General features: G+C 34.4%; 1 protein-coding gene across 49 annotated transcripts in view; it reads right to left on the bottom strand.

The window, feature by feature from the left end:
• The window catches only part of Rims2 (regulating synaptic membrane exocytosis 2), a 498,312-nt gene that overhangs the window by 252,628 nt on the left and 228,842 nt on the right, over nt 1-16,842 (bottom strand). For 29 of the 49 annotated variants that reach the window (XM_029547760.1, XM_029547788.1, XM_029547770.1 and 26 more), the window contains one exon: nt 5,392-6,317. In XM_029547760.1, the coding sequence (XP_029403620.1) occupies nt 5,392-6,317 (926 nt within the window). Of the gene's footprint in view, nt 1-1,053; nt 1,114-5,391; nt 6,318-16,842 lie in introns of all 49 variants that reach the window. The other 20 variants (XM_029547766.1, XM_029547754.1, XM_029547763.1 and 17 more) reach the window with 1 other exon arrangement.

The following is a 16,842-nucleotide window of genomic DNA, read 5'->3' as shown; positions in this document are numbered from 1 at the left end:
TTGGTATTGCTAGAGTTCAATCACAAAAACAAATAATTAAAATTGAAACTACTTTTGATTGTGGCTGCCACGAGCACATATTGACATATGTCCTTGTCACTATTCACCATAAAATAGTATAACAATCTGTAAATACATATACATTGTATGTATCAAGATTTAAGAGGCACAGGATGATGTGCACAGGTTATATGCAAGTACCATCATTCTAGATTCAAAAACAATTAAGCATTTGTATTTTAGGGTGTCTGATGGTGGTGTCCTAGAATAATTCCTTGGAAAAAATCAAGGACTGATTATGCAACTTTACATGGTCAAACTAGAGAATATGCTTACACATGCATGCAAACTTACACAAACACATATAACAAGCATGTTACTGGACCACTATCCTTATCTGTGAATTTACCTGATATTTTCTGCTCTGCTCCATTTTTTCATTGTTTTAAAATAGGTATGAGTTGTGAGCATCTCAATAAGGAGACTTGAGAAAGGGAAGTGGAGGGCAGGCAATAGAGGTAGGGAATGAAGATCTGGATTCTGCTCCAAAAGGGAGGACTGCGAGTACCTAGCCATACTTATGGTTGTCACAGTGGCCTGGAGTCTGATTGGCACCTAGGAGCCACAGACTAGGGATGCTGTGAAACACTTCAGTGCATGAGACCGTCTCATAAAACACACAACTATCTAGGACCAACAACTGATGGTGATGATTAAAGAAGGAAATAAAAATAACAAAAAGTACATTATAAAGTTTATGAAAAAAAATCAAACTTTAAAACATTAAATGGGTAAATTCAGGGACACCATGGCAAGAGCATTAAAGATTTACTTTAATCAGCTTGTAATTACTTAAATGAACACAAATAGGGCAGGTAATTAATTTAAAATTCTGAAAGGTTAGCATATCACATTAAACTAAAATAAAAGATAAGTATTCTAAAACAAATGGTGCACAGAAAAATTAGAGTACAGAATGAATGACTCTTCAGAAGTCTGTGTATCTAGGAATTTCATTCTTAATTTCTTGAGGTGAGAAAGAATGCTATTTACCTCTACATTCTCCACTGGATCCAATCCAACACCTTCTAAATAATAGGCACGGAAAAAGTTCTTGGCAGAAAAATGAGAAATAGATGCTTTTACATTTACTGAGGCATTGAATTATAGCTCAAATTACACCTCACCAATTAAAAACAATGTATCCTTCTTAAACAGCAATGAGGAGATTTAACACAGGGCAGATCCTATAACAGGTAAAACCAACACAATCCACATAACCATAATTACCTTCAGAATCACCTTGTAGAATTATTGACTTCTACAGAACATTGAATAAGTAATCTAAAAATTATCAGAATACCTGCTACTTGTTAACTATCATAAGTGTGTTTATATAGTTTAATTTTGTTTCTTCAGTAACCAAATTACAAAAAAAAAAATGCTATTATTAAGGACTTAGAAGTAAGTGTGAATATATACTTAGTGTCAGCAGAGGCAGAAGAGGGCATCAGATAACTGAGAACTAGATTTATAAATTATTGTCAGCCACCACATGGGTGCTGGGAACTGACTGAGATTATCTGCAGAAACTGCTGAGCCATCTCTCCAGCCCCCACCTAGAGTGTTCTAAATGGCAGAACAAGATTGTATGTTTACTCAGTGAACGGCACAGCCATGACTGAATCTCTTAGGGTGAGAAAGAGATGGTCTTCCTCTTAAACCTCCCTTTAACTTTTAAATAAATAAACAACTATGCACAAGTTATTGTTAGCACCATAATAAAATATAAGCAAAATAACAATGATTATAAATGAGTGAAATTCTATGTATTCAAACTAGTGACATCTAACCCAAGCAGCAAATTAATGTCAAAAGCATCAATGCTCTAATAATGTCGCTAAGACATTATTAAATAAAGGAAGGGAGGGAGAAAGTGAAATGAAAGAGAGAGAGGGGGGAGGGAGGGAGAGAGAGAGAAAGAGAGAGGAAAGAAAGAAAGAAAAGAAAGAAAGAAAGAAAGAAAGAAAGAAAGAAAGAAAGAAAGAAAGAAAGAAAGAAAGAAAGAAAAAAAGAAACAAAGAAAGAAACAAAGAAAGAAAGAAAGACAGACAGACTGACAAACAGGCCAATCAAAAGGAAAGCAAAATTTTTAAAAATTAAAGCTTGTTTTGAGCTGAAAGGTGAGCCTTTATTATTAAAACAGCAAGAATGTCTTCTATGTAGTAGACACATAATCAGGATTCTGAAGAAGTTTTCTGCAATGATGTAGCTTATGCTACATGTTCATTATTAGAAAAAATTTTAAATTGGGCTACTTGGTTGAAATTTGCCTTGCAAAGATCTGAGAATCAATGTATTTAAAAATGAGAAGGACAGAAAGCAAAGACAATGGCAAGGCTGACTGATGTTAAACACTTTCTTTGAAATTATTTATACTAGACAAAACAAAAGGATGATTATGTTTGAAAATTTCACTGATCTTCATCAGAACAACATTTCAAAATTGTCTAAGAAAAAAGTGTATGTTCAAAGGCTGCTGATAAAATTACTTTAATTATGAGGGAAAGTGCAACACATTAGTTAAACACCAAGAATGGCTAGGAATAAGAAAGTGAGGTTGTGTTTATAAATTCCTTCTAGAATTTAAACCTTTTCACAAATAAAAATGTTATCATAATGATGCACAGTCAAGATAGGACACAAGCGTCCTCTCTGAAACCCCAAGGCTCAGCAGCTGCCTTTCTTCTTGCTACTCCACTCCTACTGAAGAATTAGCCCAGGAGAAATTACAGAATTTATATTTCTTCCTCCAAATTTAAAAGAATGATTGTGCCTAGGGAGTGTATATTAGCAAAAACTGATCTCTGTGAAATTATTAGACAGACAACAAGTAGGACCCTGTAAAAGTGTGGGCACCAGGATTTCAAGTTAGAGAAAAATATGCATATTAGTGACATGTAGTTTCTCTCTACATAAGGTGTGTGTTGTACTTGTGCCCAGCAGTATCATGTGTAAGTTTAACAAACACAAAAATTTATGGGAGTTTGTAATATCATTAATGTAGAACCTTAGGACAAAAATTACCACTACATGGCTACAACATAGAAATCTTTCAGGCATTTACATGATATACTTCTATGAATTTTGTGAAAATATATTCTTGTTCTGCTTATGAAGGCATTATTTTGCAAAGAATACATAAATTATCTAACAGAGGTAATATAAAACAAACAACCTAAAATTACTATTAGTATCTAATATATACCCCACCCAAATATAAAATATGTACCATTATTAAGTATGCTTAAAGACTATTTCTTTTAAAACATAAAATTTCTACATGTTCTTTAAAAACTGATGGAGATCTACAGTTCTCTTTTAGAAATTGTATTTCTATTAACTCCATATTCTCATAATTCACAGCTGGAAGTGAAATAAAGCTATAACTTAATTTTTCATTGCATGTGCATTTCCTTCATTTGCTTTCTTAAAATTTTATGTTCTCTTTTGTACAGTAGTGATATTAGATATTATTAATCATGACTTTTTAAATACATTATATTAAATTCCACTAATAACTATTAAGTTTTCTGTCAAGCCACACTTGCAATTATTTTAATTTTGTTAGTATGTAGTCAAGTGAATTACCCTTCAAAATTCTTAGCTATTCTTTTTATAGCTATTAACTTTACAAAATAAGGTATTGTAAGAATCCTATTGGTACTGTGGCCATTACTAACTTTATTACACTCTGTGGCACATTTCATTATAGTATTTAGTCTTCCTACATAGGAATAAAAAATAAGCCTCTATTCATATTTTCCTTTGTTATGAGGAAAACTATATCATTTTTCCGCAAGTTCCATCATGTCTTGACAATTAATTTTTTTAATTCCATTATTCTAGGTATTATTTAGGAACACATTCTGATTTGTATTTTCTGTCAGGTACCTATGCTATAGAATAAATCACTATATTAATTTTAATCTACATGAATTCCTGAATTCCTCTGCTTATTACAGTTGATTATTATAAAAAAAGAAAAGGACTGACTATCAAACGTGACAAGCTAGAAGAAAGCAGAAGCAGGGCTGACATGAAGAATTCACGTACACTCACCAGTCTGACACACTTTACCATATAGCAAAACAAATTCCAGGAAAAAGGACCACAAGGTTAACGGTTAAAAATAATTTTTAAAAAGAAAATATATAGCTAACTGTTTAATAGATTTGAAGATGAATAAGAAAGTATCTAAGGATGGGCATAATGAAAATAAAAATCAATAAAGAAAATTGTAGCTGTACTAAGCATGCTACTCCCAAATGATTAAAAAATTAATGAACAAGCATCTAAATAAGAAATAAACTTAATGAAATAATAGTTAGATGGGACAAAATCTTATTTTAAAACAATTTTTATAAATTGATAAGAGGAAAACTATTAAAAGATCCAAAAGGAAGTGAACAGAAAGAATAAAGGGATGAAGGAAATACTGAATGTTACAGATTCATATCACAATGAAACTATGTAACATTCAGATCATGAGATACAGTATTTTTGAGGCCTTTTCAATAGACAAAAAAAATGGTGCTATGAAAAAAAAAAAAAAAAGTTCAAGCATCCAGGATAACAGTGAAAAAAATGTTAAGAACCTTTCTGGAAAGCAACTCTAAAATATGAATTAAAGCTATAAAACTTCAAACTTCAAACAAACACACATATACACACGATCAGATATGTATAGGCAAAAATTATACATGAAGAATAAGCATTGAAAAGAAATTTCTATACTTCAAAGGAATATTTAGTTAATGATCTATTCCTATAATAGAACAACAGTGCAGTCACTTAAATTTCTAAAGAATATTAAATGACTTGAAAGCAATGATACAATGATAGCAATTGAAAGGGGATACAAAATGATACAGTGTGATATTAAATTTATAAATCTGAAAACTCTACATTGAGAGAAAAGGTTGAAACCTAAGTATAACAGCAATTCTTTCTCAGGAAAGGGATATAGCGAAATTTCATTCTTTCAAATACCTGAGCAATGTTTCAAATGTTCTATTGTAAACACATTCCTAGTTTTGCAGAGAAATGTAAAATTGTTATTTTTAAAATTAGAACTGCTAAGTATGTCTAACTATGCTATGACCTCTAAGGATGTAGAAACCCTCAGTAAAAAAGCAAAACGCATTCTTTAAAGCATTGTTTGTTTTTATACAAGGATAAAAAATGTCTTGCAATATAGAATTTTTCTACCATGGCCAACACCTTCAGAATTCTTGAACTACACAGGGAAGCAGCTAGAGAGTGTTCGCTGAGACATTTAGGATGGAAAGCAAGCCCTGGCAGCACGGGCTGTGTGGCAGGAGAGCTTACCTTTCTCACTCACGCTTTCGCTCTCGAGCTCCACATCATCACAGCTTGTATACTCAGGTGTGGATGCCAACTCCTCCTCCGAGCTGCTCAGTGAAACCTGGCGCATTTTACCTCCTTTCTTGGATTTATGAGGCCTTGGTGGGGGCGGCCTCACTGACTCGGACTGGTCTGAACTCAAAGAATCATTCCTTAACATGGTTTCCATTTTTTCTCGCTTCGTTTTCCTCACAGCAGAGCTGGGATCTAAGTGGTGTTGTTTCCTTAGGGAGTCAGCGCGCCTCAAGTCTGGCCTATCAAGCGGTATAGGGCTCCGCCGAGGGGTAGGAGGACTATGGTTTGAGGTCCTTTGTGGGTAAGAACTTTGTCCCTGAGCCTCTCGAGTTCTTTCCATTGAATACGATCGTTGGTTTTCCATTGCGGCTCTACGTTCAGATACAGATCTTTGCCTTGATGGTCTATCCATCCTTAGCAGAGAAATCCTGGAATCTTCTAGTTCAGCATTTGCCAAAGAAACATCACTGTGCCTTCTCTCATGTCGTGCCCGGGACACCTCAGCGTGGATCCGCATTTGTTCTTCGTAGGGTTGTGGCTTTACGGGATACCGGGCCAAATTTGGATCACTTCTGTAGCGGGCCTGGTATTCCTCCTCTCTCCTTTGTCTTTCATATTCATCTCTGCTCTCCACATCTTCATCATCTACAATATACTCTTTGGAATGTCTATGGCCTCGCCTGTTAGAATCCCTATAATTTAAATGACCAGGTTCTTCATAAAATTGAGGTTCACGTTGAGACCGTCTATCAGCATAATCTGACGGAGATCTAGGCATTGTGCCATCTGAAGGAACATACTGTGAGTAGTCCTCTCTCTCTTCACTTTGCTCGTATCTTCGATTTTGATCTCTGGACACTGATGGACTTCTTTTTCTAGAAACCAAAGAAAAATATTATGAGAAGACATTTCAAAAAATTAGACTTCACTGATTCACTGCCAGACGGATGGATAAATTCAAGTAGATCTTTAGGTCTTCTTCCCATGAAAGACATAGCTTAAAAATACTATAATATTATAATATATAGATTGCTATACAACACCATGTGTGGGGGCGCTTGTGGGCACACATGTGTCATGAAAGTACATGCTATATACCACTCAATTTACTTTTGACATTATTTTTATACAAATGACTAAAGGAAAAATTATCATAGTAAGAACATTATACTGTAGTTACTGAATCAGAATTTCTCAGTTACAGTTATTGCACCTCGACAAAATGCTAATCTTGGAGCATCTGTATTTTCAAATAAGAGAGAGATTTGGATTATACACCTTGACTCATTATTCTAACAAACATACATATTCGGTAAGTACTAACAGTGTGCACTGAATTATAGATGAGAAACAAGAGAACGATTGTCCCTGACAAGAAGCTGAACCCAAATCCTCCCCCAAGTTTCTCAGGAACTGAGAGGAACTACAATCTTATAACATTAACACCAAAGCTTCATCAAGTTAATTTGCTTAAATAAAAGGGTTTCCATAGAATATTTAAAATCATGCTTAGTATTATAGAACTGTTTAAAAAGACAATTTATTCCTATCTTGAACAAACACGAAAGTTTTGAAAATAAGTATAAAGATAGCGAGTCTTAACAGACAAATCTAACCACAAATCATAAATAAGAAAAATTTACCTGCAATGATAAAATTCATTGCCACAGGAAAAATCAGTAATATATAGTCCCTGACTAAAACTCTAAGTGTTTTACTTAAATCATTCTATAGGAAACTTAAATTCAATAGTGAACTAGCGATCACTCTGTTGTAAAGATTATGTGATGTGCTGGAAGCACTGAGGCAGATATACATGCTAATTTCTATCGGACAAAATAAAAATTGAATGGTGGGTAAAAACTTAAATTGGGAGGACAGTTGACTCTGCTGCTTAAAATAAAACTTGTACAGTGCACTTCAGTATGTTCAAATTCTACCAGAAGCCAGATAACATTCCATAATGGGACTCTTGAAAATAAATAATCCACTATCAGTTACTCTAATATATTAAACAATATTGGGACAAGAAAAATAACTACAAAGTACATCACAAATTATTTCACACATACTTATATTAGCTTTAGATCTACTAGCCCACCTCTCACTATAGACCCAAACAGGTCAGAATTCTTTTTCTCCTTTACCATATTAAAGTAATATTAACAGGAACCCATTAATAAAAATCACATTTTAAAGATCCTATATCCTATTTACCAAGTAGCATTTCTATTATTGCTTACAATTTCCGATAAGGTCGAATAACTATCCGGACTATTTCTAAATATTCTCCTTGTGTAATGCACCAGATGTTCCATTATAAATGCTTATATGTTTATGCAAAAGAATTTGAATAAGAAAATCTATCCACTACCTATTTAAAACTTCATGTCTGCAAAATCATGGTAACTGATGAGAAAATGCCAAAAAGTAACTTTTTTTCAAATATGTCACTGTTCTAATATCTAATATCAGTTTCAGTTTATATATTGCTTATTAATTCTTCTTGCTTTTATTATAATACTCATTGGTTATCTTAAGTGATTCGTATTAATGATACCACATATAATACTGAACATATTTACCAATTAACCATCAAACTTTTGAAAATACAGCAGTAGATTTTTAAAAACATTTATAAGGGCAATGAGAGAACACATGAATAGATAAACCTTAGTGTTTGTATATTTTTACCTCTTAACTGATATATGAAACTTTAGGAACCTCAATGACACTGAAAGTCATTCTATACATTTGAATTTTGCATTACTACAACTTAGCAATAGCTATTTATTCCAGTAAACATTCTTATGGTAAAGATCATTTAAAAACAGCCATGTTATAAATAAATATATACTGAACCAATTAAAAGTCTGCAATCAAAAAAGCAACCACCTTCTTTTTGCATTTAGTAACTGTCATTTTAGGAATGACAGAATATATAGGTGAAATTTAAAGATTTAAAAATCTGAAAAGATACATCCATCTTTCTAAATGCTTTGTGAAACATGGACCCAACAAAACTGAATGAAAAGAATATTTCATGGTCAAATTCTTTAATGCTAACTATATAGTTTAGATATAATTTTGCTCTTAAAGTAAAAATTCAAAGCTTTTAAACTATAGCACATCAAGAATTTAAACAAAGTATATAATCATGTGTAACATGCCACATACACACGCCATGCCTATATTTCCTTTTGAAAAAGCTTAGCAAAGGAAGTTATACTTTTTAAAAGCATGAAAATATTTTTACACATAACAAATTACATTTAGCATTTTTATTTTTACCTTTGTTCAACCAATGCACATCTGTCGAGCATGAAGCATCACACTGATGAAAATCCATCAACATTATGCCAGGCAGTGCTTTCTCTTAATCCTTCTAACCCTAGCAAAATCATAGGAGCCATCCTTAATCAGATGATCTGAAAGACTCTCTTTGCTTGTAATCATTTTACTACAAAACTCAACTACTGAGAGTTGCACATAACATAGCATCCATTCAAGGAGGAACCATACAATATTTTAGTGACAGTCCTGTTAAGGCATGTCTATTTTTAACATTGTTACAGTGTGGCTGTATATAGATAGCTCCAGGTCAAGTAAGAATGTACTCGAAGGAGGATTATGGTACTTAGCTGATTAGGGCCTCACAACACTGAAATGAACACAATCCGGATCCAAGGCATTTCGGGGCACTATAGTTAAGAGTGACAGCTTTATAAAACACTTTCCCCTATATAAATCACACTTTGAAAAATAAGTATTCAATATCATTATAATTGATGAGTAATTCTGCTGTTCAATTCTTGTCATAAAACATATGGCAATCCCATTCTGTAACTTAAGATTTAAGTAAACTTTTTAATCCAAAAGGACAAGGTTTCTCCCAAAGTTCAGAAAGAAAAAGGGTTTGTAGAAATTTTTAAAAATATTTTCCATGAACTAAGAACTTGGTTAAATACTGAGCATAAATCCAGTTTTCCTTATTTAATATATAATGTCAACATCTCCATCTCATTGCTTAAAGATAAAAACTGTACAGTTTCAAAACACAATTATAATGAAAACCCAAATTATCTGAAAGTTAACATTATTTCTTAATAACCTGTATCTAAGTCATTTCAAATAACTTATATAAAATGAATATGTATTCTTATAATCATATGTTTATAATATGTTCATACACACACACACACACACACATACACACGTGTGTGTGTGATGCAATTTTTGAGGTATGAGCAAAGAGACAGCAAGCAGTATTTTACTATTTTTTTAGTTTCCTAGTCATCAAGTGTAAACAAGAGTCTAATAATGCGTGTTAGTGCAGTTCAATCAATTGTGCATTATTGATCTACAAAATTTCATTCTGCAATTTGGTTAGGCCTTAGAAGCATTATGGGGAGTAGAGGCAACAGAGTGGTTCTTTCTCTCTCTCTCTCTCTCTCTCTCTCTCTCTCTCTCTCTCTCTCTCTCTCTCTCTCTCTCTCTCTCTCTCTCTCTCTCTCTCTCTCTCTCTGTCTATTTCCTCTTTGGTTTTTGTTTTGTTTGTTTTGTTTTGGGGGTCAGACTCTCTCTACATAGCCTTGGATCTCCAAGAACTCAAAGACCAAATTGGAACTCAATTGGTCCAATTGAGGCAGATATCCACCTGCCTCTACCAGATGCCTTTACTTCCCTAGAGGTTGGAATTAATTATGTGCCACCATACATACAATAGTACCTACACCAAATAAAAAACAAGGTATTAATCATCTCACAACAAAGCCAAAATGAGAGAATCACATGCAGATAATGCCACCTATAACAAGAAACATAACAGGAACTAACAATCATCTGCCTTTAATAGCTCTCAATATCGATGGACTCAATTTCCCTATAAAAAAGACATAAGCTAACAGCCTGGATACGCAAACAGGATCCAGCATTTTGCTGCATACATGAAACACACCTCAATAACAAAAACAGATACTACTGCAGAGTAAAAGGCTGGAGAAAAGTTTTCCAAGAAAATGATTCCAAGAAACAAGCTGGCGTTGCCATCCTGATATCCAATAAAATAGTCTTTAAACCAAAAGTTATCAAGCAAGATGAGAAAAGACACTTCATATTCATCAAAGGAAAAATCCATTAAGAGAAAGTCTCAATTCTGAACATCCATGCCCCAAATGCAAGGAAAACACATTCATATAAGAAACTTCACTAAAGCTCAAAACATACATTGAACCCCACACAATAAGAGTGGTAGACTTCAGCACTCCACTCTCACTAATAAATAGGTCATTGAAACAGAAACTGAACAAAGACATGGTGAAACTAATAGAGTTTATGAACCAAATGGATTTAGCAGATATCTACAGAACATTTCACACACACACACAGCCAAAAAAAGAATACACCTCCTTCTCAGCACCTCATGGTACCCTTTCCAAAGTTTACCATATAGTCAAAAAAACAAGCCTCAACTGATACAGGAAGATTGAAATAATCGCATGCATCCAATTAGATCATCACAGACTAATGCTAGCCATCAATAACAATAAAAACCACAAAACCATGGAAACAGAACATCTCTCTACTCAGTGATAACTTGGTCAGGGAAGAAATAAAGAAAGAAATTAATGATTTCCTGGAATTCAATGAAAATGATGACACATCATGCCCAAACCTAAGGGACAAAAGGAAAGCAGTTCTAAGAGGAAAATTCATAGCACTGAATGCCCTGGTAAAGAAATTGGAAAATATTACTCTAGCAGTTTAACAGTACACCCAAAAACTCTAAAACAAAAGAAGCAAACACACCCAAAAGAAGTAGGTGGCAAGAAGTAATCAAACTCAGAGCTTAAATCAACCGAATAGAAACAAAGAGAACTATACATAGAATCAACAAAACCAAAAATTGGATTTTTAAATTTGTTTTGTTTAGAAAGTCAACAAGATATATAAACTCCTAGTCAAACTAACTAAAGGACCCAAAGGCAGTATCCAAATCAACAAAATCAGAAATGAAAAGGGAAACATAACAACAGAAATGGAGCAAATTCAAAAAAATCATCATATCCTGTTATAAAAGCCTATACTCAAAACTGGAAAATTTAGATTAAATGAATGATTTTCTAGACAGATACCATGTACCAAAGTTAAATCAAGAGCAGGTAAACTACCTAAACAGGCCCATATCCTCTAAGGAAACAGAAGAAGTTATTAAAAAACCTTTCAACCCAGGGTCAGATGGCTTTAGTGCAGAATTCTTTCAGACCTCCAAAGTGGAGCTAATACCAATATTCCTCAAACTATTCCACAAAATAGAAACAGAAAGAACACTACATAATTCACTCTATAAAGCCACTATTACTCTGATACCTTAACCACACAAGGACCCAAACAAAAAAGAGAACTTCAGACCAATTTCCCTTATGAATTCCATGCAAAAATACTCAATAAAACTCTTGCAAACCAAATCCAAGGATATATCAAAACCATCATTCACCACGATCAAGTATGCTTCATCTGAGGGATGCAAGGCTGGTTCAATATATGAAAATCCATTAATGTAATCCACTGTATAAACAAACTCAAAGAAAAAAAAAAACACATGATCATCTCATTAGACACAGAAAAAGGATTTTATATTGGAGAGATCAGGAATTCAAGGCCCATGCCTAAACATAATAAAATCAATATACAGAAAACCCACAGCCAATACCAAATTAAATGGAGAAATATTTGAAGCAATCCCACTAAAATCAGGGAGACAAGGATGCCCACTTTCCCGATATCTATTCAATATACTACTTGAAATTCTAGCTACAGCAGTAAGACAACAAAAGGAGATCAAAGGGATACAAATTGGCAAAGAAGTAGTCAAGATGTCACTATCTCCAAATGTTATGATTATATATATATATATATATATATATATATATATATATATATATCCCTAAAAATTGTACCAGAGAACTTCTTCAGCTGATAAACAACTTCAGCAAAGTAGCTGGATATAAAATTAACTCTAATGAATCAGTAGACTTCATTTATACACATGATAAATGGACTGAGAAAGAAATTAGAGAAAAACCCTTCATAATAGTTGCAAATGATAAATATCTTGGGGCAAACAAGTGAAAGATCTGTAAGATAAGAACTTCAATTCTCTTAAGAAATTGAAGAAGACCTCAGAAAATGGAGAAACCTCCAATGCTCATGGATTGGTAGAATTAACATAGCAAAAATGGCCATCCCACCAAAAGCAATCTACATATTAAATGCAATTCCCATCAAAATCCCAACACAATTTTTCAAAGACATGGAAAGAGTAATTTTCAAACTCATCTGGAAAAACAAAAAACCCAGACTAGCAAAAACAATTCTTAACAATAAAAGAACTTCTGGGGGAATCACCATCCCTGACCTCAAGTGCTACTATAGAGCAGTAATGATAAAAGTGACATAGTATTGGTATAGAAACAGACAGGTTAAGCAATGGATAGAACTGAAGACCCAGAAATTAAACCACACTCTTACAGACACTTGATCTTTGATAAAGAAGCCAAAAGTATACAATGGAAAAAAGAAAGCATCTTTAATAAATGGTGCTGGTCTAAAAGGCAGTCTGTATGTAGAAAAATGAAAATAGATCCATATTTGTCACCTTGCCCAAGGCCCAAGTCCAAGTGGATCAAGGACCTCAACATAAAACCATACACACTGAATCTAATTGAAGAAAAAAATGGGAAAAAGCCTTGAACTCATTGGTACATGAGGAAATTTCCTAACAGAACTCCAATGGCTCATGCTCTAAGATCAAGAATTGATAAATGGGACCTCATGAAACTGAGAAGCTACTGTAAGGCAAAGGACACAGTTAATAGGACAAATCAACAACATACAGATTTGGAAAAATTATTCACTAGCCCCACATCTGATAGAGGGTTAATATCCAAAATAAAGAACTTAAGAATCTAACCACTCAAAAAGAAAATCAAAAATGGGGTATAGAACTAAACAGAGTACTCACAAGAGTGGAATCTCGAATGGCTGAGAAGCACTTAAAGAAATGTTCAAAGTCCTTAGTGATCAGGGAAATGCAAATAAAAACAACCCTGAGATTCCACCTTATACAATCAGAATGACTAAAATTAAAAACTCAGGTAATAGCACATGTTGGTTAAGATGTAGAAAAAGAGGAACACTCCTCCATTGCTGGTGGGATTGCAAACTGGTACAATCACTCTGGAAATCAATCTGGAGGCTCCTCAGAAAATTGGAAATAGATCTACCTGAAAACTCAGCTATATCATTCCTGGGCACATACCCAAAATGCCACCATGCCACAGGAGCATGTGTTGCACTATGTTCATAGAGGACTTATTTGTGATAGCCAGAAACTGAAAACAATCGAGATGTCTGACAATTAAAGAATGGATACAGAAAATGTGGTTCATTTACACAATGGAATAGTATCCGCTATTGAGAACAAGGACATCATGAATTTTGCAGACAAGTGGATGGAACTAGAAAATATCATCCTGAGTGAGATAACGCAGATGCAAAAAGACAAGCATGGTAAGTACTCACTAATAAGTGGATATCAGCCAAAAAATAAAATAAAATAAAAAGTACAGAATACCCAGGATATAATCCATAGAAGGTTAACCAGCCAAGGAGCCCAAGTGTGAATGCCTCTATCCTACTTGGGAGGGAGAAGAAAGCAATCACGGGGGCAGAGGAAGGGAGGGACCAGGGTGGGAGAAGAGACAGAGAGGGAAAGCAGGGAACATTGGGGGAAAACAGGACTGAAGCCTTAAGGGCCAGCAGAAAAAATGGAAACAGACAACCTCGGGAGGTAGGAAGTAGGGGACCCTTTAAAATATACCAGAGCAGGGTGGCCCTCTGAGACTCCCAACAAGCAGCTGAAAGAGTCAGATGCAGATACTAGCACCCAACCAATAGATGGAAGCCAGGGACCCCAGTGGTTGAATTGGGGGAAAGCTGGAGAAGCTGAGGAAGAGGGCAGTCCAATGGGAAGACCAGCAGTCTCAACTGACATGGACCCCCAAGATCTCTTAGACACTGAGCCACCAACCAAGCAGCCTACAGCAGCTGATGTGAGGCCCCCAACACATATACAGCAGAGGACTGCTTGGTCTGGCTTCAGGGAAAGATGAACCTAACCCTAGAGAGACTTGAGGCCCCTGGGAGTGGGGAAGTCTGGTGGGATGGGGGTTAGGGGTGGGACATCCTCTTGGAGAGAGGGAGAGGTATGGGATGGGGAACAGTGGGGGGCAGACCAGGAGAGGGATGAAGACTGAACTGTAATAAAAGGATTCAAGAATAAAAAAAAAAATCTTTGAGATGCTTTATAAAGATCTATAGAATCTGCCATAAGGAATAAAATTTCAATATAATTATTTTCCAAATGGATGTTAAATAATAATAAAATACAACCATATAAAGTCCACAATTTGAATAAAATGAAATAACCAATTTTCACAAAATGTATTTTGCCTCTTGCAAATTTTGAAGCCTGGTATATTTCATAATCATTCCAAGTGATAGATTAATATCAAAGTTCCTCTTATTTACTATTCCATCCATCCCCCTTTTCCTTCCTTTCTTATCTAAGCACAAGTCAGGTAGGGTTTCACTATGTCACCTAGGTTGCCCTCTTCTCCCCCCCCTCCTGACTTCAACACCCCCAAAGCTCTGGACTTAAACCTGCCAACTTAGAGACTTTCTTCCAGTTTTGTCCAGATCTCCTGGACTCAAGAAAGTGAAGCCTGTCCACCCAATTAAACACTTTAGCTTCTCGTTCTTCGCAAATGCTCTCAAGACTATTCCCCTAAGCTAACTCTATTGTCCCATGCCTTTACTCACTTATCACCATGTAATTATGACAATTAAAAAAGTATGACAGTACATTTTTTTCAAAGTTTTGTCTGTTTTCACATGCTAAAGTATGAATTTTACTAGTAGGGATTGTGATTTTAGTCATTATCCCAACACTAGGTATACAAAGGATAATTCAATATTTACTAAGTAAAGTAAGTACAGGCATGTTTCACACTATGTTTAAAGTTATATATGTTTAAATACATTACATAATTAATAATCTATCTAAAATTTAATCATTACAATTTTATTTATTTGTATTCTATACTAGAAAATACACTCATAACTTTCTAAACTACTCCTCTGAAGTAACAAGATGTCAGGAATGTTCCTTCAATGAGGAGGTCTCGATCACACCAACCCTGTACGTCTGCCAACTAGGAGAACATCTTGTACTAATTCACTGCTCTTTAAGGGTAATAGAGGATGTAACTCTTCCAGGTGTGTGGAGAAAACTATTGCTTGAGACAAAGAGGATAAGTCAAAGTCAGGCTGGTTCTTGAGAAGAGAGCAGAAACATCTCCAACACTAGACCTACAGCTCCACTGCCTACCCCACATAAAGCTCAGAAGAGCAGCAGTACAGACAACACTTTTGAAGAGGACTTTTCCTAAAAGAATTCATTGTAAACCATAGAGAATTACTGGAAACACTACCAGCTCAAACCAAAAGTAAATAAAATATATTTTATTTAAATGTTGAGAGCTGAGTGCAGTGGGTCACACCTGAAACTCCAGCACCTAAAAAACTGAAGCAGGAGGGGAACAAGTTCATAAAATTAAATAATTACAAATATTAATTTAGAAACCATCGATATACCAATAGTTGGGGTAAAGAATACTCCTTACATAATCGCTGAATGTTTACTTTCCAATAGAGATATGCATGAAATACTGACACACTTATCTCTACACAAAACTGATAAACCAACACCAATTATTTCTACATTATGCATATTCAGATCTGACTCCATGAAGACAACTTTAAAAGCATTATCTTTCAGGTAATAGAATGTTCATTCACTCACACACATAACATCTGCGCATCGGGAGAACGTGTGCCCTGCTCTTTAGCTATCTCCATCAATCTCATTGCTTTAGATTATGATCAGTCACTCCTATTATTTATATATACAAAATATTCTTTGGAAGACAGATAGGTTTTTTTCTTAACTCCTTAAGATGAGGGAAATAGTACAAATTGGACTTCTGTAGATTGTCTTCAAACTTGGATAAAAGTCATCTATATCTTGCAATACAATCATTTTCTCTCCAGCACCATTCCCCCCCCCAAAAAAGCACAAAAACTACATTACAAAAACATTAAATTAAATTAAAGATGGAAATTTACAGGGATCTTTCTAAAAATAGGAAGAAACAAACTTCTATAAAATAACGTTTTTTTAATAATTTTGCTTTAAAAATAAACAAAGAAAGACAGAAAGACAAGAAAGAAAGAAAGAAAGAAAGAAAGAAAGAAAGAAAGAAAGAAAGAAAGAAAGAA

Source organism: Mus pahari, chromosome 17 (assembly GCF_900095145.1).
Source record: "Mus pahari chromosome 17, PAHARI_EIJ_v1.1, whole genome shotgun sequence".
In the NCBI taxonomy this organism is placed as follows: Eukaryota; Metazoa; Chordata; class Mammalia; order Rodentia; family Muridae; genus Mus; species Mus pahari.
Note: the sequence above shows the minus strand (reverse complement) of the source record. Positions and strands in the feature narration are given on the sequence as shown.